Source organism: Thermobia domestica, chromosome 2 (assembly GCF_964235325.1).
Source record: "Thermobia domestica chromosome 2, izTheDome1.hap1.1, whole genome shotgun sequence".
In the NCBI taxonomy this organism is placed as follows: Eukaryota; Metazoa; Arthropoda; class Insecta; order Zygentoma; family Lepismatidae; genus Thermobia; species Thermobia domestica.
In genome coordinates, this window is record NC_137455.1 from 340,119,699 (window position 1) to 340,146,236 (window position 26,538).

General features: G+C 35.9%; 1 protein-coding gene across 1 annotated transcript in view; it reads left to right on the forward strand.

The window, feature by feature from the left end:
- LOC145678735 (C3 and PZP-like alpha-2-macroglobulin domain-containing protein 8) overlaps positions 1 to 26,538 on the forward strand; it is a 1,617,316-nt gene that overhangs the window by 1,313,481 nt on the left and 277,297 nt on the right. Inside the window, exons 15-16 of the mRNA XM_081749186.1 lie at positions 127 to 297; positions 18,190 to 18,396. Coding sequence (XP_081605312.1) covers positions 127 to 297; positions 18,190 to 18,396 — 378 coding nt within the window. The remainder of the gene's footprint in view (positions 1 to 126; positions 298 to 18,189; positions 18,397 to 26,538) is intronic.

Sequence of the window (26,538 nt, forward strand, 5' to 3'; positions counted from 1 at the left end):
CATGCTAAAGGTAGATATGCTAATCATACGCGTAGTCACAAGGGACCTCTAAAAGGAATTCAAGTTTCTTGCATTAATGTTTTATATGTGTTAGCATAGTTCAACATATTTTATTTCCTTTTATAGCGGAAGTTTCTGGTTCAAGGAGTGATACATGTCGAGCTGCAGGCAACAATGGACAGACTGGAACCTCCAGTGAAGCTTTTGTTACCACAACAATACATTCAGACTCTATGCTGGTACATCCGGAGGGCCTTGTAAGGACGAACACCGAGAGTGCCTACTTCTGTGCTAACGGTAATATTATTTCATAAATATTCACATTTGAATATAAATAAGGTTATTAGATATATGGGAAGATGACAAGTTTTACCATAGACGTAACCATAACTTTTCATATGAGTGTGCACAAAGGTAGTTAAAACAGAACTTTTCATGTGGTTGTCCACAAAATAATTAAAACATAATTTTGCATGTAAATGTGCACAAAAATAATTAAAACATAAGTTTGTATATTAATGTGTACAAAAGTAATTAAAGCATAAATTTTATATGAGTGTTTACAAAGATATTGGAACATAACTTTTATATGAGTGTCCACAAATATAATTAAAGCTCACTCTCACTCTAACCTTCTTACATACTTATACTGTTGGGTTTTACTGAAGAATTGTAGGAAACAAAATTTTAGAATGGTAAACAATTAAAGGAAAGAAAAGAATCAAAACATTTTACTAAGGTATGGATAAACACACCTATTTTTAGGTTGGTTATACCATGCGATTATTTACCTTTCAAGTCTTTCGTTACATACAAAATGTGTTAAATTTTAGTTAATTCGCCATTGAAAGAAGTTAATATTTCATCAATATTGAATTGACATTAGAGACCACTTATTAATTAATTACGAAATAAACAAGCAGTTATACACCCAGTAACTTTTATTTTGTTGGATGATCAGAAGTCTTTCGGAACAGCAATGTCCATCTGCCAACAGGTATCAGAGCAAAAACGGCAAGACTGGCTTCTTTTAATCGATTAACCATTCCAGAAATAAGTTTCATTTCATTCGTTAATCCTTTCCCCAAAACGGAAATGGTAGAAATCAGCAATTTCCGGTTTCAACGTTGATCTTTCTGAAACATAATCGGTAAGAGATAACAACAAGCGGGTCTTTTGAATCAGGAATTTGGGATTTGAGATATAGATTTCTTGGCTTTCGGTATCTATGCCCATGTTAACCTTCACGTATGAGGGATGACGTACCTCGGCGATCACACTATCCAAGGAAAGGGAAGGAAGCGGCTTAGGACCTATAAGTTAGGTACCATCCCGGCATTGGCCTGATGTGAATGAATAAAACCTAGGAAAACCTCATTCAGGGAGGCTGGCCTGAAAAAACGTATTATACTTTTTTCGATTGAGTGTCCTCACCGGCCTTTGGAATAAATTCAGCATCCCAAGAGTAGATTTCTTTTCCTTCGTTAACCCTCTAGTCAAATAGGAAGAAATAGAAACTAACAATTTTCATTTTTTATGTTTCTCGCCATAGACCAAATACGTTAATAGATAGCGAAAAAATTTTTTTCGTGGTATCAATTCGGCGTCTGGGGTAAAGATACTATCTTCACCCATATATCTCTACTAAAAGCAGAAGGGCTACAAATATATTTTATTACTTCCTGTTTCAATATAGAAAACAGTGAAAAACAGTGAGTAATGGCTATTTCATATGGATTCAGTGCCCAAGGAACAGGCTCTAACTTTTTGATTCTATCCCTTTATTGCAACCATAAGTTGCAGACGTACTACTTTCAGTTTTAGTACAGAATTCGCATTAATTTGTAAGTCGACCATAGTTTATCACTGTGAAAATAAACTCAGTTATTGTATAAATTGGTACTGTAAGTTTGAACAGTTTTGGTATTTTATAAATAAAGATAATTGCACCCAAATAGCATAGAGATACCGTTTAGACGTCCAAGGAGACGTGAATCTCAGAATTTTGGGATATCCATAAGACGTCCTAGTTTTGACAGTGGAAATTCCTAGAACTTCTTGTGGAAACCAAGAATGCCCACTTGTCTCGGAAACTGGAAAATCTGCTGGATTCTTGTGGAACATATCTCAGAGCTTGGTAGGATGCCCCAGAATGACGTTTAGTCATCCCAATGAGTCCCAAGGGTAATCGCGTGGAAAAGTCCTTTATCCCTAAAATTTCTACTTCGCGCCCAAATGTCTCGGTACATGTACGGGATCTGTGGGCAGTCTAAAAAACGTCGGAGATCATTATCATTATTATGTAACTATCGTATATGGCGTATATGGATGATAATTTATATTTAAATGTTATTATTACTATTATTATTGTAAGACTTCTATAAATGAACGTATGGCAAGATAGCCCCCCGACTTGAGAAAATCGAAACAATGACTAGGTCATTCGTTTGTGCTACGTTTGTACCGTTTGTACCCAAAATATTTTCGTTTGTACCATTTTCCTTATAGGGTTACTTGAGAGGTCAACTGGGGGGCTATCTTGGCGCCAAGATAGCCCCCCCGTATTACAGCACAAACAATTGAAATACACCATTCGAAAGCAAATCGTTTGTACCGTTTATAACGAAAAAAGTTTTGTTTGTACCCTGATAGTTTTCGAGAAAAAGGGGATAACATTTTTCGGGGCTATCTTGGCGCCAAGATGCCCCCTTCCCCTTCCGTACCACAGACAAAAAATTGAAATACATCATTCGAAAACAAATCGTTTGTTCCGAAAATTTTTTTTGTTTGTATTCTGATAGTTTTTGAGAAAGAGGGGATTACATCTTGGCGCCAAGATACCCCCCTCCCCTATGAGAACAAGAAACAACATAAAATTTGCAGGAAAGTGACAATATATCTGCAGCACTTCTGGAGAGTTTGAGAAAGATAGTTAAAATACAAACAGAGAGGGGAAAAATCATGAATGTGTTATTTACACGCTTGGGTGATCAGGACATAATTTATCGGGTTTTCCTAAAACATTTAAGAAGTCTAGCTTTGAAGTAGAGAGTACCTAAATTCAGTAAAAATGTGTTGTTAAAAATTATACACAGTGATAAGTAACACTGAGATACAAGGAAACAACTGGCGCATTAATATGGATTTACACAGCCTCTGGATCCGCAACATTTACAATAAGTACATTTTAAGGAGACTTGTCTGCATACACAGGAACCTTCTTTGGCACACTTCTCTCATTTACAATGTTGAATTCAATCTTTAGGTAAGAGAGATGTAGAGGATGTATCTGGAATATAGTATTCACCATCGATAGGGTCTAATTGTTCGACAAGTCTAAGAGCGTTCATCCACCGGTAGCACTGAAAATATGACCGCTTTATATCAAGCGCAAATCAAACTTGAGGGGGGAACAAGATTTCTGAAATTTCCTTTCCACTTTTTCTGATGAAATTGTGTGAATCGCAATTCGTCAAATGAATTCAAGTTTGACCCCAAAGGTTGTAAGAGAAATTTCTGTACATCACACACATAATTTTCGTTTATGCTCTTGTTCTAAAGTTCTCAAGGCGTGAAGTTCCAAACAAATAAACAATCTTCATTGTTGCTGCTTTGCTTCCAACTTAACTAGTTGAATCGCAACCAGTTAGTGCATGGACTGCAGGCAAAATAAGGATTGAAGTTTCTTTCATTTCATTTGATAGTTTATGAATTGGAATTGTCTGACATGTACCCTACAGCATCCACAATTCCTGAAGTTGCTAAGATTACAGTGTATTTTTGTAATGGTACAAAACATTTACTAACACATCTGTATCTGGTGACACGACAACTACACATGGAACTATTCCCGTTTCTACAACATGGTTGATGTGAAGCAGCATTCGGTCGTTACCTTTCTCATGTTCGGAATGAAGATTTTGATCTTCTGACACAGACTTGTTGCCGATCACTACACACTTGAATCTGTCACTAGTATGTGCACCACAGATCTTATTGTATAGATATGTCCTCTTTCTCCAAAATGCATAATATGGAAAACTTTTGGAATTTCACTTTATTGTCAGAAGAGGCCCAGTAATATATCTGAACCGAAAATGGGGTGAGTGGAGACGGAATATCATAATCTACCGAACTTGCCTTACTTCTTCGCGTTCGTTCTGAGTGTTTGATTCGTGTTTCCGTACAAATATAAAAAACAACATCCAAACGGTTCGCTCGTACCGAAATTGGCACCAAGGCCAATTGGCCACCTTTCCCCACAAGTAATCAGCAAACTTACCAAATGCTTTCAGCTTCAACCGTTTAATTGTAATCTTCCTAGTTTGCACCATAAAGTCCACAATAACACTGTACAGTACTCACAGTATGGCATCTGCCAAGGAGTTGGGGTAGTAAGATGCTTCTGTAGTTCATGCATGAGGTCTGACTTAACTGCTTTACTTAGGAACATTCCTTTTGTCATAAAGAATGACATAGGTGTGATCTCATACGCCAGTAACGTCTCAATACTGTAGCCTCTTGCTCTGTCAACGTCAATGACGTGTAATGCCTTTGAACTTTCCTGTTGAATATTCAACCATTCAGTTCGGACTACAGGTTTGCGTAGAACACTTCGCTTAATTGGATCCATCAACGTTTTGCTTTTGTCAACAATGCGTTCTTGGGTAAAATCTTCCTGAATTCCTTTACCGTGTTTTATGCAGTTCAGCAGGAAAGTTTGTTCATCAGAGTCCATCACTTTGTTTGTGGCAATATGATATAGTGTCGTGGTATGATCACAAGAATTTACTTTGAAACGATTTTTTCTTGTTTGGATGAAATCAACACGTCTGATACAGTCTTCATCCCGAATGGTGTAGGCAGAAGAAAATTCGTGATGTAGGGAATACTCGTCTTCATCATTCATGTCACAGAAAGTACATAAAACCTGCCCTATAAGAGTTTTTTTCGTGTTTGGCGAGATTATACTGGGCCACAACATCCTTCCTGTGGGTGAATCGTATGATGCTACCAGTTTCCTTTGCTGCCCTATCATAGCTCAGCTGTAATCCTTGATTCATCGGTATACAACTAAACTTTCGAGTGATATTTTTTACTATAAACGAGCCAGCTTTAAAAGAGAGGTACACATTAGGAAGTGAAGATGGTAAGCTTAGACAGTCTTCTAGGAATATAGAAGCCCAACGAGAAGAATTTGTTAATTAAAAGCAAAGAAAAGGGGAACTGATCGGGAAGCAGCACTCACAAATATCTCTCAGTTTGCTTCACGAAGCAGGTCACGGATAATGGGAAATAATACATGAACAAACTGACTCCAGAAGAGGAAAGTATGACTTTTCTGCTCTCCATCAACTACAAAAACTTGGAAATGTTCTTTTAACTGGTCAGAATGTTTACATGCATTCTTCATACCTTCACGAACACATTCCTCATTTTTCATCTGGCAGGTTCTTTGTATTCAGTGCACCTCACTGATACATTGTCCATGATTACTCACATCTTCGTTGCATGTGAAAATCAACCAGCATAATCGTTAAATTGCCTCTACCAGTATAGAAAGTCCCCTGATTCCCATAGTATAGTGAAAATCATTGAAAACGCTTTTGCAAGCTACGCTTCCAAAACCCTCTGTTGCTATAAGTATGGGGAATGTCACACAGGTATTCCCCAACATAGACAATGACCTCCTTTATGAAATAAAATCCACCGAAGGCAATGAAATATTGTCAAATTCATTTGTCATTAAAAGTTTTATTTCTTTCGTAATCCGGTACACACCTTGATCACACCACAAGGATACATTTTTTACCTCTACTTGTTTTGAACAGTCTTGAAAGTTTACCATACAAGTATATATTGTATCAAAACTTGCTGGATATGGAGTGACTGAAGTGAATATGGTCTGGGTGATTTAGTTGATTTTCATCTGTTATCATACTATTGAATGCACTCCACGAGAGTACTTGTTGAATGTCTTCACTTATATCTGGAAAGTAATGGTTTGGAGAAACCAAGAGAGAAACCAAAGAAAGTCTTGTTCTCTATATCTATTATTAGATTGACTTGTGTCAGGTCCTGCGGAAGGAAAAAAACGGGAGGAACGTTTCCTCTCTCTTGTTGCCTATTGCAAACAATGCGTTCTTGGCACGGCAAAGTATGGAGTAAACTCCGAATGGAAGTGTCAGTATCTCCATAGTCAACAGACATTCTTTGATCAGACATAGTTTTAGATGCACCGGAGTCCACGCCCAGAATCACTTTGTCCTGGAAGATTATCATGGCAGTGTCATGCGTCCCACCTATTCCTGATGGGATGTGCTCTTCGTGATGAAAATTGTCCACAGTTGCTCTAATGGGAACATTCTTTCTTATGTCCTACCGCAAAGGGACTCGTTGTCCTTGACTCTGAAATATTACTCTCTTTGCAAGGAGTTGATTCTATCGCTCTACTGCTTTGTAACTCATGCACAATACAAGACTATTGTACATTTGTGTCAGTGTCTTCGATCTCGTCATGGCATGACCAACACAAGAACTTCTAATGTTAATTTTTCGCATGTCCCAAATGCTATACTCAAATGTGACGTGAAAGTCAAGGACCCTTGTAGGAATATAAAACACGAAATCATATTCCTAATATTTTACAAAATAGGCAGTGCATTGGTAACACTGATATCTCAATTTCATCCGGGATTGAACCTACAACTGTGGTTTTCACGTTGAAAGTAAGTAAGAGGCCAAGAAAAGAACGATTTGTCTAGTATGGTGATATTACTCAAGACTTTGAAAATAATAGAACAATTCGGTCATTTTGATGGAATGATCTAATTCTACTAAAATTTCTCACTCTAACTCATCTGTGAAAAAGCTTGTGGACTAGCGTTTCCAACGAGGATGGCTCGTTTCTTTAGCGATATTAAAAGCTAACGCTAGACCTCTTAGATAACTGAGGAAACATCAGAAATCTTAAACGATAACCTGATCATCTAGGCATGTAAATAACATATTCATATTATAACGCATTTTTCCCTCGGTTTGTACATCAACCATTTTCCACAAACTTTTTAGAAGTGTTGCAGATATGTTGTTACTTTCCTGCAAATTTTATGTTGTTTCTTGCTCTCACGGTTGCCAGCTTCCAATCGATTAAATTAGATAAAAGGGATTTTTTTGTGTAAAGTTTTAGGAATTTCCCACTGTAACGCCTCCCTCCTGCGGCAAAGACCCATATCATATACACAGTTTTAAAGCATGGATATTTGCAATTCGAACGAGGTATAACTCGTTTCTAGATTATCATTATAACTTATGTTAGAGCTGTTTAATTAAAAACACTAGTTTTCTCAAAACGTCATTGTTCAAAATTCAATATAGCGGACAGAATGAGCACTCACCGCATCACGTGACGAACCATTCTTAAATGTCCGAACTATTCATCAATCAAATCTGAAGTTGTTGAGGGAACCTTGCAGGCATACGAGGCATGAGCTAGCCCCATGGTTGTAGGGAATACGTTTGGAGACAAAACAAATTGTAATAGCAATGACAAACATAATACACAAATAGATAGCCCTCTGGAATTCAGAATGAATTTGTATAATTGAAACAGAAATTGTTCATTAAGTTATCAATATCAATATCGCTTTAGTGATTGTGAGAGCTTACATTTCTCCAGATAGAAATACATTATCGAGTAATATTTTTCATAATAAAATTCATACGTTAATACCCCAATACGTTAGTCATAAGTCAAAATCTACCCATATTCTTTAAGAAATGTAATCATGCCTAGGAGTGCGTTCTTGTGCATTCAGTTCTACAAAGCGGTTAGTGTCATCTCTGAAGAAATTCTGAAGACAAGCATGCTTTTCTTGTTCAATGAAGTTAGTTATGTTGTATTTGAAAACTAACGCAACAAAATAAGCTGTTAATCGCATAGTTGTATTTTTACTTCTAATTAACTTAGGAAGTTAATTAATTCTTCCCGTACTAGTTGAATTATAAGTTGGAATTCGTAAGGAAGAAAGAAAAATACATAGTTCTTAGGTACTGGGTTATAGTGATATTAAAGCATTATTTACAATTATTAATCAATTTATCACAGTGTTCAGTTTGTGATTACAGCCTGCAAAATACATTGGAAAATTGAATAATAAATGAAAGAGAAGTATTTTAAAACTTAACGGTATTCTATCATTGTATAATTTTTTTTAGCGCATTAATTAAAATGGAGAGGTGGATCACCACCCGGAAGTCAGTATATGTTTTAGCTCATTCCCTTAACTACTGTGTAATGAAATGTTACATATTATAAATATTGTACTATAAGATAGAGTTATGTTTCAGCTACAACACAAGACACTGATTCATTTGGTTGTGTCTTCTGATACGAAAAAAGATAACAAATAAAACAAAATATTTGATTCGTTTTACAATGAGAACACAAGATGGCACTTGCTGGTATATCTTACTAGAAGTGCTCCGTTTTAAGAAATGTTTATTTGTATGTGTAAAGAATTTTAATGTAACAATCTTGTCACGAAATAGATATATTGTTTGACCGTTTTTCGTGTTATGTTTCACATTTTATTTAAATATTAATTTACATTTAAGGAAATAGATTTGAGAAGAAATTTGCGCAGAACGCCATAATACATTGTTGCCAAATTTGAACGTTTACTGTGGTAGTAACAATAAGAAAATTCCTGGAATCTAGCGTTGCAGTTAGAGAAGCGGAACGTAACTGTGAATTGCAATAGGGTTCAAAACTAATTTCTTCAGTAAGTATCCAAGCAGAATTCCATGATTTCCTCCTTTATTATCTGGCATCAGTAAACACTCGACGCTATCTGGCAACGCCGCATTATTCAACCAGCATTTATCATAGCTCCGAGAACACCTAGTGATCCACTTTCGAAATGTGGGTGTGGAGAAAAATGGAAAGAATTAGGTCGAGGCGAAAACGAAAGAAAGGGTCTTAGAAATGGTGGGTGAAAAATAACAGTTTTAGATAATATTTTCGAGAAAAGGAAGAGAAACTGGTGGGACATTGACTAAAGAAGGAACTGTATCATGAGGGATGTGCTAGAGAGGATGGTGGCAGGAAGGAGAGGGAGGGGGCGAAGAAAGCTACTATTGATGGATGACATTAATCAGGGTCTAGGTCAAAACCCGCACAGCCAAAACCCCCACACTCAAGAAATGTCAAAACGCCCACACGATCGGTCATAACTCCCACACAAATGGACAAATCCCCCAAACGCACGAACGGTCAAAACCCCCAAAGCCAAAACCCCCACACTCAAGAAATGTCAAAACGCCCACACGATCGGTCATAACCCCCACACAAATGGAATAATCTCCCACACATAGCAACGGTCACAATCCCCACACAAATGGACAAAACTCCCACATGCAGAAATTGTCACAACTACCACACAAATGGACAAAACCCCCACACAATCGGACAAATCCCCCACACTCTGAAGATATCGTGATTGCACGTCTTTGTTGCGGCTCTTTACGACGCCCACTTTAGTGTTTCTGTCATTAGAAAACAGTGCAAGAAGAATAGTTGCAACATTAGTTTAAGTGGAATAAAAAATGTTATTAAAAAGTACAAGGGCAAGACAAACAACCGGGATCATTTCAGAGTGTGGGAGATTTGACCGATTGTGTGGGGGTTTTGTCCATTTGTGTGGCAGTTGTGATAATTTCTGCATGTGGGAGTTTTGTCCATTTGTGTGTGGGTTTTGTTCATTTATGTGGGAATTGTGACCATTGATATGTGTGGCTGTTTTGTCCATTTGTGTGGGAGCTATGACCGTTGGGGGTTATGACCGATTACCAGTGTGGGGTTTTTGGCTGTGGGGGTTATGGCCGTTCGTGTATTTGGGAGATTTGTCCATTTGTGTGGGGGTTATGACCGATCGTGTAGGCGTTTTGATATTTCTTGAGTGTGGGGTTTTTGGCTGTGGGGGTTATGACCGTTCGTGTGTTTGGGAGATTTGTCAATTTGTGTGGGGGTTATGACCATTTGTGTGGGCGTTTTGACATTTCTTGAGTGTGGGTGTTTTGGCTGTGGGGGGTTTGACCGGTTCCCATTAATCAGAAGAATCGTACCTAGAGTCGAAGAGGTCAGTGGAACAATGTGGAGCATGGAAGCTTGTGTGTTGCGGCAAATAACCTGCCAATAATGGCAGAATATATGTGATAATGATGATTATTATCAATACAGGACATATTTTGTTTCTTTGAAATGAGTTATAGTTTGAATGGTTTGATTTTACTGACTTTCTGTTAAAATTTATTTAAATGTCTCTGTACTTCACGAAAATTAAATTTTGTTATTTAAAACTTAATAGTTAATAAATGATATTTAATTTAATTTAAGTAACATTAAATTTATGGATAAGTCATTTTGACTTAAAACAAATAACAATACTTGGAAAAGATGCAGTAAAAACAAAGCAATACAATTCCAGTTTATTTCAAAGATGATATATTATTATTATTATTATTATTATTATTATTATTATTATTATTATTATTATTATTATTATTATTATTATTAATAATAATAATAATAATAATAATAATAATAATAATAATAATAATAATAATAATAAAACACTTTCCTATCTAAATCAAATTAAATAAAAGCACTGTTAAATTTACAGTGATATAGCTTAACTAGGATCTATGATTCGGGGTAGGTAATAGTGGAATAATGAATAAACTTACTTTAAATCACTCAGAAAATAGTTCAGTAAATATGAATGTACAGTCTTATCTTTGAATGTAGGAGAGATGACGGTTGAATTTCTGAGCCCTCCCTGACTGGATCAGTAGTGATAAGATCTCTCCCGGAATTATTTTAGTATAAACAAAGGACGGATTGCTCTACCCGAATACCCAGTAATCGTCAGATGGGCAAACATGATAAAGACGAAAATACCTATTTTTAGGAACAAATAATTTATTTGAGATTTTTATCTAATTATTAACGTAAGTTACATTCTTTCAACATACTCTAGTTCTTGGCTGCGTAAAAGTTCTTCTTGGATGCTTTTCTCTTCAATCACTGGAGAGGTGCTTTCATTACTTTTCTATAATTGATTCCTTCCTCATCCTCGATTGGCTAACATGACAATGATTTCGTCGACATATCAGGACTTTATATAATTGTTACTATTTTTTTAAACTGTCTTTTATTCCCATCTTGTGATGGGCGGGCCGCAGAAGGTTACGCCTTCTCTGTGGCCAGTGATGTTTAATAATAATGGATGGTTACTGTAGAGATGAGAGACAGGGTTTAATTACACGTGTTTAGTAAATAATATTAACGTCAATTTGGAGGCACCATAGAACGATATGATAGTCTGGGGCTAAATTTGTGGTCTATGTGAGCAGGTCATTATCGATATAGATCTGCATTTGTTTGGTAAATATTTTTTTTAATTGTTACTAAATTTTTGATTCAAATTAAACTTTAAAAATGTATTCGTTTTCACTTTGAGCGAATAAACTCTCAGATAGAAAATTAAATTCCAACAATAGCACATAATAATAAATTATACAGCATTATTGTTTCTTTTGTTTTTAATATTTGTAGCTTCTCTCACTCAAAGGATTAAGTAGTGTGTTCGTTACCACAAAAAAGCCACCTCAAATCACTACAGACATCTGTGGATCACTTGTTAATGTTTACAAACATTTTTCAGTATAGTATTCGCGCTAATAAAGCTATTCTGTGAAATTTGAGAATATTTTTTAAAAAAACTAGTAGAGGTACTTCAGGTTTTGTTTGCAATGGTAGACTCCCGACCAATATAAGTAGCATTTCACTTTCTTTACTAGTATACAGTGCTTGAAATGTTCATACAGAAAACTTAGAGGGGCGATACCATAGCCCCCTAATGACATCCTTAATAGTGAGGAGTGTGGTTGTTTTTACATTGTTATATAACATCTGACACTGTTCAGTTTCTTCAATGATAAATGCAGAAATGAAGCAGGATAAAAGAAACAACAGTGCAGCTAGAATTTCGATGAACCTTTTAAATAGAGAGTTAGGCCTCACACTTTAGGCGAGGCTGTTATAAAAGCAGAATGAGCCACTAGCAATGTTTTGCCAAGAAGTAACAGTTAAATTACAATTATTTGTAAATTTAAGATTGTCATTGGTATTAAAATAACAATAAGTCTTTACAAGAAATAGGGTGTTACTGTTGGAAGTGTGTGCGTTGATGCTTAGACTGTGTAACTGTTAGGAAAATTTAAACAGGTCCATATTGTACTAACTAGTGCATTTTTGTTTACACATTAGCCGATAAATAAATAAACAATTTGTTCCGGTAGAATAAAGAAATGTAAAAATTAATGGGAACGAACATTATTATTTTCAGTGGAATAACCATTCGCTTTTGTCGATTTTGCTCAAGCTTACTACACTAAAATTCATCATCAAGCATCTTATTTTATTTACCTTGATGTGATCTATCCATTAATAAAAAGGGTGTTTCATAAAGAATGCAACTTTTGAAATACCCGCTATTTCGTTTCTGGTAAGTTGGCAGCACTGAACGTTACACGATTTTTATCTGTTGCCTCTGTGGTTAGTAGTCACGCAGCGCTTGAATAGCACATGATCGTCATCTGATTTCTTTACGGGGAAGAATGGAACGCTTTACGGCGCAACAGCGTGTTATCACAGTAAAAACTTACTACAAAGCGTTCCGTTCCGTTCTGTTTGGTTAGCGTTCCGTTCATAGCAGTACAAAAAAACAGACGATGATCATGTTCTATTCAGAACTCCGTGACTATTAACCACAAAGGCAACAGATGAAAATCGTGTAACGTTCAGTGCTGTCAACTTACCAGAAACGAAATAGTGGACATTTCAAAAGTTGTATTCTTTATGTGTCTCAAGTTTGGACAATATTTTAGTCAAAGAAAAATTTAAAGTTTAAGATTAATTCGTAATTATTGACAATATCTCATTATAAATATACCAGGAATTGTTGCTTTGCTAATGTCAGACTGATAAGCTTAATTTACGTATACTTCAGTATCAGCTTAAGAGCCTGCCTTACTAAAAATTTACAAAATTTACCATTTGTCTTTTGCTTGCTTATTGGTAAGTGAGAGGAGATAATAAAATGCAACTTACCACAATCATAGATAATGTAATTCTTCAACAGAAAATATGGCCCTGAAGAATTTTCAGTGTTGCCATCCATAGAAATTACAATATGGTCAGAATAACAATTCCCCTAAAATCTAAGTTAAAACAGCCACTAGAGGAAAGAACTCAACTGCATTTGATTACATATCGTGTTGTTTTGGTTCATTGAGAACTACTTTTTAAATAACATTATTATTTAATTTTAATAACTCTGTGTTAAAACTATTTTGTTTATTACAAACTCAATACAGCTCTTATTTAAAAAGTAGTTCACAGCAAACCAAAACAACATTATACATAATCAAAAGCAGTGGAGTTCGTTCCCCTAGTTGCAGTCTTAACTTAGATTTTTAGGGGAATTGTAATTCTGGCAACACTGTAATTTGTATCGATGGCAACATTGAAAATTCTTCAGGTTCATATTTTCTGTTGTAGAATAACATTATCTACGATTGTGGTAAGTTGCATTTCAATATCTCCTTTCACTTATGAATAAATAAGCAAACCAAAAATGGAAAATTTTGTACTTTTTTTTTTTTTTTTTTTTTTTTTTTTTTTGTAAGGCACGCTCTTAACTTGATTGGTGCCGCAATTATTATACGACATCAATTTGTACGACATCATTTTTTCAGTTTTCCCGGTACGTACGCGTGAATATTTATACTCACCCAAATTATATTGTTCAGCACTATTAGATCTACCGCTGCCAATATATTTCATCTTTGGATTTTTTTTTTCTATTGAAAGCTAATAATAGTGTGAAAATTTATATTAAAGGCATCTGTGTTAAACAGGGACGTCATTTGGGGATGAGCACGCATAGTAATTGGGCAACCTGAATTTGATTCGTACAAGATGGATCGTTTATCTTGATACGTCGTTATAAATTAAGATAAAAATAATAAGACTTAATAGATAAAAAAAAAATTCTGAAGTTTTGTATCATGAAAATATCGAGGTGGGGATTGGGTTCATTGGTGTGACTAAAGATTTTTCCATTTCAAGATTATTTAAGTGGATTGGATGGCAACACTTTTGTCGAAAAGTTCACTCAATAACTTCCCTTCAAAAAATACAACTGCCATATGTTGCATATAGTTGGAAATGCGAGAATAAGCAATAAACATAATAACATAAAGTCAACAAATTTAACAACCTGTAGCTTACAAACTGTTGAGAATAGGACCCAGTCATGGGAACTTTTCTGCTTAGAATAGCCTTCCTTATCACTTCTCAAAGGGACGCGATTTCCTCCTGGGACAACTTGTATATATAATTATTTGACATGTCTACTGATAGCAAGGGTGTCCAATATGGAAAAACATGACATAGGCCTACTGTGCGCCATTGAAATTTTAGAGAGCGAAAGTTACTCGAAACATTTAGCCTAAACCAGATTCCCATCAACTAAAAAAATTCTGCTCATCTCCTTTACTGCCAAAATGCCTATTCAATAATTTTTCTAAAATCATCTCATATCTACAAATTTGGGGCAAATAATAAAATATAACCTTATAAAACCCATTGACTTTTTTGTTTGTTAGGAATGAAGTCTTTAAACAGTAAGCATTTAATTAATCCTATGAGCATTAGAATTTAATGTACCTATCATATTTTAAAGCCAAACGTGTTTTAAAATTCTCACCGTTCAAAGAGGGTGAAACCATCGCAAGAAAGCTGGTCTTTGGTTAGCAATAAATAAAAAAATAAAATAAGGGTTTTTGATTTATACAAGAGTACCAAGTTATATGATAGCTACCCCAAGAGATGTCAGGTATTACTAATTTCTGTACGGAGAGTAGAAAACTTAGGGGCTCAATATAATGGACGATGGAAAGGTGGACACTTTTATTTACAATAATAACAGAAAAGGGGGGATCTAGGACGGGCTCTTCAGAGAACATTGAAAGCATATTATTTTTCTCTCTCACCAGCTTTGGCCGCAAGAGTTACTGCCATACTGGGACATAAATTAAAAATTAGTCAGGAATAGTACGTAACGATTAAAATCACCATTATGTTGGAAGGTTCAACACACAGACAAAGGATATACAGACCGCAAACTTCCAATATGTGCAATGGAAATCAGTTTTTATCGTCTGCACAGCGAAAGAGCCAATCAGCGCTCGGGTGGGTGGAACGATGTGTCGTCCCGGGTGAGATGGCGCTGCCATCGGTCTGTGAACGTGACGTCATGGGTTGTCATAGTAACCAGGGGACTGTTTTCGTCTGCTTTGAATCACAAGTGTTAGACGCAGTGCAGAATGATTAGCTAGCTTGTGTTCAGCTTTTCTTGTACTGCCTCTGGATTTGACATTCCTTTCCAGCTTTATATATATATATATATATATATATATATATATATATATATGTGTGTGTGTGTGTGTGTGTGTGTATAAATCAGATTTTTCTTTTTTCCCTTTTTTTCGAGTTCACTGAAAATGCCCAAGTTCTGCAAAATACGTCAACATAAAAAGCTGTTCCCCAAATGCAAGTAAAGGAGCCAAAGAGTAATAGTTTTAAATAAAAATATAGAAATTCCTCCTGTGGCTGCGAGTGTGTGCACAGACAAAGGATATCCTTTGTCTGTGCTCGCAGCCACTCTTCCACCACGTGCTAGTATCCTAACCCGCGCCCAGTGAGACAAAGCCTCGAAGGTGGCGTGAGATCGACTGATTAGTTCCGTCGTCGTTGGTGCAGCGGCGCTACTGTTCCCGAAATTTCCAGTTTGCCGCGGAGTTTGCGGTCTGTATATCCTTTGTCTGTGGTTCAACATAGTATGTAATGAGATTTCCCTTGAGTTGCAAAAACTAAATGTGGATTCTTAATGTATAAAAATAAAGGCACGAGAAAATTAGTCTACTACTATGAAAAATTATTGTTTTAAATAAATATGATAATTAATAGAAGTAAAATTAAAATTAAAACATCATAAACTCAAAATTATACACTTAATATCGCTTCTGGGAGAAAAATAAATCGTTCAATTTGTTTAAAGTATTGTCAATTAAAAATTAACTCTCGAAAAATGTAATTGACTAAATTTTTAAAAAAAATATACGTATATTTACCTGATTAGTATAATCATTATTTTTTAAGATAACAAGTTATAGCCTAAATAATCATTAAATATTAAATTTTTATTTTTATTTAACAAACATTTTGTCTAAAAATAAGACATACAAGTTGATAGATTATACCGAGAGAAATAAATAATATGTTAGGACAAATTCTTTTGTGTAGTTTTCGAGATAATTGACAAAAACGAACTTTTCTGGCGCTAAAAAAAAAGTATGTCCTGTTATCAATAATAATTGCCAGTCTTTTCATCTTCCTGGACGAAAAATTGTTAATTATTTATCTACGCGGGGTCGAAGAATTGTTAATTATTTATTTACGGGAGTTCAAAAAATTGTTAATTATTTATTTACGCGGAGTTGGAAAAAATATTTATTTACGAGGGGTCGAAAAATTGTTAATTATTTATTTACACGGGGTCGAAAAATTGTTAATTATTTATTTACGCGGGGTCGAAAAATTGTTAATTATTTATTTACGCTTGGTCGAAAAATTGTTAATTGTTTATTTATTTACGAGGGGTCCAAAAATTGTTAATTATTTATTTATTTACAAGGGGTCGAAAAATTGTTAATTATTTATTTACATGGGGTCGAAAAATTGTTAATTATTTATTTACGCGGAGTCGAAAAAATATTTATTTACGAGGGGTCGCAAAATTGTTAATTATTTATTTACACGTGGTCGAAAAATAGTTAATTATTTATTTATGCGGGGTCGAAAAATTGTTAATTATTTATTTACGTGGGATATATCACATTTTCTAACTTTCGAAAAATCAAATGAAATCTTTCAGTTTAACGTCCCATGCTCTTTCAGCTAAGGAAGACGATGACTAAAGCAAGTGAATGATGATTGAAAAATTGGTGGAATGAGAAAGTGGGAGGAAACGGGAGTACTCCAAGGAAACTCACACACATGATGTTGTCAACTATAAACTTAATTGATCGGGGATCGAACCAGGGGTAAGCGCACGCAACAGAGATAATTGCTCTACCACTGACCCACCGTGCCATCCTCTAACTTTCGAGTAATCTGGAAAGGAAGGTTCAACTTCCCATGCGTTTGAATGTAATGACACATAACAAACAACGTTTCCCTGCCATCTGCTGGTACATTTCAGAAATTAGGCTACCTACATACTGTTCTATGGTTGATTCTCAATTCATTCCACATCTATAACTCAATTTTACTAGAAATGACTCTTACCATTATGTTAGGCTATATATATAGCAACAGATATGGTTAACTAGCAGGTTGTATCTTGTAAATAGATTTAACTTGGTCCATAGCAATTTTGGGTAGAGAAAGTGACCTACCGGTGAATTGTGTGGCTGCTTGGACAAATATGGCTTACCGGTGGGTGATATGACCATTTGAACAAACCAAAAATGACTCACCGGTGAAGCATGTGTCCTCTTGGTCAATATAATGATCATTTATCAACAGGCGAAATATTGATTATTTATCTGTTGGTCATATGACTGTTAACGTGCTTAATACTTGTTTCTAACCTCATATGTATAGGCTGTGTTAATATTTTGTAATTTATGCTTTTAAAGGTCTGCTAGAAAGCAAATGACAAGTACACTCAGAGTCATGACCCCATAGGCAGAATAAGATCATCTTTCAGTGAATCACGCGACTCCTGCGAGAATAACAAAGATGGCTTACTGTGACTCATGTGGTCGCTTAGAAAAAAATATGTGAATCACAGGTGAACCATTAAGTCCTTTGGACTAAACAATAATAAATCACCAGTAAATAAAATAATAGATAATTCAGCAGAACAGTGAATCATTGCAGTGTGAACGTGCTAAATGTTGACAAATATTAAATTATATGGCTTAGTAATTTTGTATAGTTTTAATAATAGATATACATTAAAATACAATAAAATAATTTATTACCTTTCTTTCCAGAGCATTTGGTGATATCAACTTCAGAGAATTTCAAATATGATTTTATGCCAGCTCCAAGGAATCGAGATGGTATTGTGTTCGAAGTAAAAGTGAGTGAAGGAGCACATATAGGTCTTTCGGACGTTAGATATCCTTCTGATAGAATGTATCAAATAGTTTTGGGTGATCTAGCGAACACTGTATCATGGATAGGAAGAGGAAGACATGGTACGTAACTACCGTAGCTTTGGAAGACTCTTTATAGCAATGGTCTTGAATTTTCTTTCACTTAGGGTGATCACTACATTATCTTGAAAGATGCATCATATATTATCTCGATATTCATTTAGTATAGTTATTTCCAAGTGAATATTTTGTGATGTCACAGGTTATACTCCTTTTCACAATAAATCATATGGAAAGGGAAAGGAGCAGGTAAGAAACCTACGTTGATTGAAGAGAGTAAATAGCATAGGCAGACAGGAAACATAGAAATCGTAATCTAGGGTTTTGTTAACACATTATCCGCGCTGAGACACCCACAGGATTTTTTTGTTACAAACGGGGGCAAACGGCCGATATAGAAGCGCAGTTGCGAAAACACAATGTGATTTCCACGTATACACAATAACCATTTAAAGACAGTTATTGACGCACAAATCGTTAATAAGTACAGTAAATAAGCTTTAGTATTGATATAAATATATTAAGTACTATAGAATGTATGCAAGCAAGTTTTGCATATCTTGACATATACTTCCAAGAACTGAACACCATTCGAAAGTCCACGGGACAATTGCCCTCTACTCCGGCTACGTGGTACAGTATCATCACCATGTTAATTGTATTTTCCTATCCGAATCTTTGTTTTCCATTGCTGTGAATCTCTGATTGATGTACTTACACCAGTCATTAGGAAGTGATTGATTTTAAACTTAAATTGTAAGCAACTAAAGTATTATTATTATCATCAGTGATGCACTAAGGGGAGGGCAAACGGGGCTTGTGCCCCGAGCGCTGGATTGATGGACGTAAAACTGGGCAAATCTTTATTTTCACTATAAGGCAAGAAAAACAGTCTTAGCACACTAAAGATCATTTAAAAAAAATACCTCAGAAACTTAACAGAACAACAACGACTAACTAACCTTGGGATTATATCCGTAAAGAATACGTTAGCTTCAAAGCTATAATTTGAGATCAAATTGTAAAAATCTTTGCAGCCAAAAGAGTCCGCAAAGTTAAATTTTAGTGCCAGCTTTTTGTGTTTTCATTTGATTTACGTCGATTTAAGAGATTTGCAAAATGTCCGAGTATAGTACTCGAGACAACAGCTTGACTGTTTGTCATAGTTAAATATTCTATTCTAAAGCAACAGACTGTTGATTCATTCTACACATATGCACATCCAGATATAATTCGAAAAACATTCTGATTTGCAGTTATTATGATAAGAAAAAAAATGAAATCTTTGAGTTTTACGTCTGACGGTTATGCCGGTTAGGCTAATGGAGACGGTGATTATGAGAAATGAATGAAATGGTGGAATGAAGAAAGTGGGAGGAAACGGGAGAACCCCGAGAAAACCCATGCACACGGTGTTTGTCCACCACAAAGCTCATTTGGCGGGAGCAGGGTTTGAATTATTATGATAAGACTATAAGAATATGTCAAGCATGATACTCTCAGATTATCTAGCAATCAAATTCTAGTTAGTTTTGTGTTTTATATTGTACTAAAAATTAAACTATGTACTGCAAGTTTGAAAGCAAGCTTTCCTACTTGAAGAAAAAAGTATGTAATACGAGAGTTGCTGTGTGATGCCAACATGAGGTGTAGTCGGGAAGAGTTTTGGTTTGGTTGTTTGAGGGGAGGGGACGGTAAGGTGAGTTTTTGCCCTGGGCGAAAATTAAACTAGTTGCGTCACTGATTACACTGCTCAACAAGAAATTGTTTATCTTAATGTTTTTCCATTTACCGAATGATTTTGACGTGCTAATTACGAATCTGGTATTAGTTTTCCTCAAATGTCGATTGTTTGGAAGGAATTTTACAAAAACTTCTTTATTCAAGAACGCCATTTTAGAGGAAGAATTTCATCCTTTACTTTGGCTGTCCATAGATGGCAAAACAGAACAAACTCTTGTGGATTAATTAGCAAATTCCGTTTCGTAACATATGCATTCTATGTTTACAAATTTTGAATACAGCATTTATTTTGAATGAAAATAACTGTCTAGAAAAATATAATTTCTTATTTTTTCCTCATACTTTTACAAAAAATATTAAGTTTTACTTAAGTAAAGTTAGTAAATTTCTATATTACTCCACTTGGATAGCTAGCTGCATACATCAGTTCAATCGGCATGATCTCAAGCAAATCCAATATGCTGCCCGAAATATTTTTCATATTAACCTAAATGCTACATATTCAGGACAATCTGTCTATTTCCATGCTGCACCACTCGAAACAGCAGTCTAAGTATAACGTGATTATGGAACTTGTACTTATATTTCTTAATATCCAATCGCTACTAACGCACAAACTTTTGTTTGAGCATCTTCTCCGTGAAGAAAAAGCTAACGCATTTCTATTGAATGAAACATATCTTACATCCAAGCAAAGCTGTAAAATACCACATTATCAACTTCTACGTCATGATAACACTGTTCCAGCACAACGTGCAAATGGCGGTGTTGTTATTGGCTATCCTGTTTCTCTTGCCATCCGACAACATTTCGTTTCATTTCATCTTCCGGAACATCTTATAGTTACGACCTATTTTCGCCAACTGTATGTCACTCTTGTAACCATCTATATACGCCCAGGTCACCATATTCCATTTAACTTCTTCCAACACATCTTCAATAGCTTTCGTAATTATATCATTATGGCAGATATTAACATTCACAGTAGAACTGCGAGAGAGAAACAACGGTTCATTAACTTCATTGAAACAAACACGACAGGCATCATTCAACAACTCCCATCGCATACACGACCCATCTCACAAACTACCCAGATATTGTGATTACCTCTGCCTTCCTTCATAATCGCTGTAATGTTACAGTTCTGGGGAATCTGGGAAGTGATCATTTACCAATTAAGTTAACAATCACGTGCCTGAAATCTGCTCATATCCGATCCAATTCTACTGTTCCACGCATTCTTCGTTTCGATAAAGCGAACTGGGTCGCCTATAGAAATGACATTACTGCGTTGGCAGAAACTCCTAGCCAACCGAAGAGGCACTGTATGATACACTAAATGCTATCAGCACGGCAATTAAAAACGCCGAGGAGAAACACATCCCTACTACCAGGGCTAACTTTCCATGCCGTCCTCCGTTACTTCCAAATTCTTACCTCTCATGCGGCGTTCGAGAGATCTTTATAAAGAATATATACATACCAGAAACGAAGAAGCTCTTCGGCATCATTGGCAGATGCATCGCACAGTCTCTAATTACCTTAAACCATATAAACTCCGAAACTGGGTAAAAGTCTATAACTCACTTGCTGAAACAGCTCATCCTACACAATACTGGAAGCGGTTCCATCAGCTTACAGGGAAAACCACCCATACTTCATACCCGTTAATAGATAACGACACTCCACTACAAAATGACAAGGATAAAGCCGATGCATTTGCAGCATACCTACAGGGAATCTTCCCTCCGCTTCCGCCTGCTTTTTCCCAGCGCAATCATCCGGTTGAGAGACTTAATTTCGACACCTTCCGTCTCCAACCTGACATCCATCATACTATCTCTCACAATACTGAACTTACTAAACCAATTACAGTAACTGATATCACTCGCACTGTCCAGAACAAGAAAAATACAGCACCTGATTTTGATTAGATTACATATCGCCATATTAAAGAAGCGCCCTATCAGTTGTTTTACCTTCTTGCTATCCTTTATACGCTCATCCTTCGTACAGGCTTTATTCCTTGTGAGTGGAAGACTTCAAAAACTCTCATGTTCCTCAAATCGCACAAACCACCAAATACTGTTTCCTCTTATAGACCTATTCAACTTACTTCTGTGTATTGCAAAATTCTTGAAAGAACTATTGTCCGACGCCTCCATTCTTATCTATCAGATCGTAACATCATCCCTTTACATCAGGCTGGCTTCCGCCCCGGTTTTAGTATCAATGATCAGTTACTCCGTCTGTCTAATATTATTACCAATCAGTTTAATACACAATTTCCATCTTGTCTAGTGCTCTTCGACCTGAAAAAGGCATTCGATAAGTTATGGCATGCAGCTCTCATATATAAACTTATCCGTCTGACACTTCCCATATCATACATCAGGTTTATCTGTAATTTTCTTCGCAACCGTATTGCATATGTCGTTCTTAATGACACTCTCTCACATCCGATATTTATTTTCTCTGGAGTACCACAAGGGTCTGCCTTATCACCTTTGCTTTATCTTCTATATGTAGCAGATATGCCACCGTTGCCACCTAACACACACATTTTTCAATATGCAGATGATACTGCATTTCTTACATTGGGCCGAACAATCCATCGCATCAGTACTGAAATTAATGCAGCAATTCAAAGCTTTCTCACCTGGTGTACGAAATGGCGTTTGAAACTCAACCCAGATAAAACCCAAGCTATAGTCTTTCTCCCGCCAAAACGCCGATCTCGTGTACATCGAAATCCTTCGCTACTTACCATCCAAGTACATAACACGCGGGTTCATCCAACTAAACTTGTCACATATCTGGGAATTATTTTTGATCAACACCTCACTTGGCGCCCTCACCTTCAGAATGTAATACAGAAAGCATATAATAGGCTTAATCTTCTCAAACGTCTCACAGTTACTACATGGGGACCACGAGCTAATACTGTTCTTAACATCTACAAAGTATTCCTACGACCAGTCCTGACATATGGCTTCACAGCATGGATATCCGCCCTCCAACCCCATTATGAAAAACTGAAAATACTTGAACGCCATGCCATACGACTAGCCTATAGAATAAAGCTCCTGTGTCCTGATCATCCGGATTTGGACGTAGTTGCAGCATTTTCAACATTCATAGTTCCTCCATACATAGCACCATTATTTACTGCACAGTAAGAATCTCATGTCGTAACAGGGCACCCATTCAGTCTTCATTACGTCCAGAGTCTCCTCTGGACAGAATATAGCTCTCACTTGTCACACTAACCATTACCTATGTGTTGTGTTGTTACAATGCACTTCATGTTTCTCATTTTCATTCTTCATTCTCTTCTCTCCTGTTTCAGATAAAGGATACAAATGAAACAGTAAACCAATAATATACAGCCTAAATCCCTTTTAATGAAATTAAAATAGAAAATTCTACTCCAGCTCTACGAGCATCCCTTAGTCCATCGAAAATTGTAGACCTCCAATAATACGTTTAAATCTATTACCGCACAGAAGGCGCAACCTTCTAACGGTTGCTGGCTGATCGCCAGCATTGGGACAAAAAAAGCCAGCTGCATACAGTATTGAGTAACTATAGTGGTAACTATGTTATATCAGTGGCACTTGATATAATTTCACTAGGTGTTGTGTGGAAGATAAAATGTCTACAAGTAGGCGTTGTAAAATGTCAGTAGACTCATTTTGTTACGTTTGTAGATATTACATAAGCCCCAAACAACTTAAACATTACATTGTGCTTGGAACAAAGTTCTGTGTTGCATATGAAGCTTACTTTCGAGTGCCCGTAGGTGATCAAGACAAACATTGGGCTCTGCATGTGTGTTGCGGTAGTTGCCGCTCTACATTAGAAGGTTGGTTACGGGGAACCAGAAAATGTATTCCATTTGCTATTCCTCAAATTTGGAGAGAGCCTACTAATCACCACAATGACTGCTACTTCTGTTCAGTTGACGTGACACACTATAAAAACAGAAAGAATAGGAGACAAATATAATACCCCAGTTTACCTTCACCCATTGCTCCAGTTCGACACAGTGATGAACTTCCTGTACCAAAACCACCAGAGATATTGTGGAAGGCGTGAAGTCCACAATCCTCAGTCCACAAGAAGGAAGACTACGAAAACGTGAAATTATTGTTGGAAAAGAATGATTACCAAAAATATAAATGGGATATTTGTGGTGACTTTAAGATGATCGGTTTTCTTCTAGGTTTGCAGAGTGGCTATACTAAATATTCGTGTTTTCTTTGCCTTTGGGATAGCAGAGCTACTGACCATCGTTATACACTCAAGGTGGGGCCAGAAAGGAAACATTTACTTCTTGGCACTCACAATGTCATACATGAACCTTTAGTTGAAAGGAAAAAAATCTTCCTACCACCACTCCATATAAAATTAGGACTTGTAAAACAGTTTGTTAGAGCATTAGATCCACATTCTGCAGCTCTTTCTTACATAAGACATATGTTTCCACAGTTAACTGACGCTAAACTCACAGCTGGCATATTTACTGGCACACAGATACGTGTGATGCTTGAGTCCGAAGAACTTCAGAATAGAATTACTCGAGAGGAAATAAATGCTTGGGAAGCTGTTAGGGCGGTAGTGCAAGGTTTCCTTGATAAAAATAGGAGTGAAAATTATAGGGAGTTAATAGACTCTTTGATTGACTTATATAGCGCAATTTGGGTTGTAGAATGTCGTTGAAATTGCATTTTTTGTTTTCCCATCTTGATTTTTTCCGTCCAAATTTAGCAGATGTGAGTGAAGAACATGGTTAACGCTTTCATCAAGACATTGAACAAATGGAAAGAAGATAACAAGGGCGCTGGAACACTGCAATGATGGGAGATTACATTTGGACTTTGATTTCTGATGACAAATCAGCTTCGCACAAGCGAAAAAGCAATCGTGCTCATTTTTAAAATGTTCTGCATTATGTGCTTGGAGTGAAAGGGGATATATTTTTGCTAAGCATTTTTTATTATTATTTTGTACGCTGTGTTCGTACTCCATAGTGACAGTTAATTCTGCATAATTACTTCAGTGAAGCATATTGTAAGATAACAATTAGTTCTAAATTTCTCGACAAAAATCAAAACCGGACCAAAAGTGCGGCTTATATAGACTAGCCATTTAATATTCACTTCTGCGTACGAAAAGTAATAGAAATGTAATATATTTTAGTTGAAAATAGAGGTTAGGAACTATTACACGGAAATGAAAAATGACTTTTTTTCATTTTTCTTTGTCAAGTTCCAGTTGATTTCATAACCAAATTTCTAATTTTGTCTCTAGCATTTTGTGTCGTCTCGTGAATACCAAGTAAAAGCTTACAAAATCAATTTCTGATCAAAAAATATCTCATGTAATTTGACTAACTATACAGTGTCGCCAACTCCAGAAATAAAAAATACTTAATTTTGAGGAAAAATTAATAATTTTCCCAAAATTTTTTGAATAAATTTTCTTTCGCATGTAATATTGCAAATAAACTTACACGGTTTAATAGCTTGTTCCTTTCCTTAGAAAGCAATGCATAACCGGTTGTGTTAGGACAAATGGTTTCTTAGTTATTACCCTTTAACTAAAAATGGAGGAAAAAATCGAGAAATTACCCGATTTCTAAGGGTTAAAGACGAATTTTAAGGCGATTTTTGACATTTCGGGAAAAAAATAATGTTATGTACGTTATTAGTACCACCCAGTGGCGTATTTAGGGGGAGGGCTTCCGGGCTTAAGCCCCTCCCCGAAATCTTACCTACTATAGTCAAGAATATGAAATATCTTGCGGAATTTTCACATTTTCATGCAAAGCTCCCCCCCCCCCGAAAGTTAGCAAAGCCTCTCCCGCAACAAAATCGTAAATACGCCACTGGTACCACCCAACGATATTTAAAAAGAAAAGAAATCAGATAAACATAAAGTTGGTCAAAATTTGTTACCCAGTGTTAGCTATCATAGCTTTCTACTTAAAAAAAAAACAATTATATGTTTATCTGTATATTTTTCCGTTTAGAAGAAATTTAGAAAAATAAATGGCTAATAGAGGTCGCCCTTAGAGTAAATTTCAGCAAGATTAGGTTTTGTAACTTCTACTAAAAGTATTGGTCTTTTAATGAGATACACGGGGAGAAATAAATTAGTGAAGCAGATCATGTTACAAATATTAAACAAATCTACAAAAAATGTGAAAAGTGGCATTGCTACACAGGCAAGTCTGTTAATATAAGCTAAAATAACCACTAGAAATAGGTATTCCTTCATCTTACAGGTATAAGGTATTTGTCCGCCCAGCTCTTACCCATGGTCATATTGCTTGGTTTTCTGCTCCTCAGCACTTCTACACCAAATTACAAGTCCTGGAACCGCTTATTTCTTACCGGCAAATACTCCTACTAGGGAGGTCTATCGGCACACCACCAT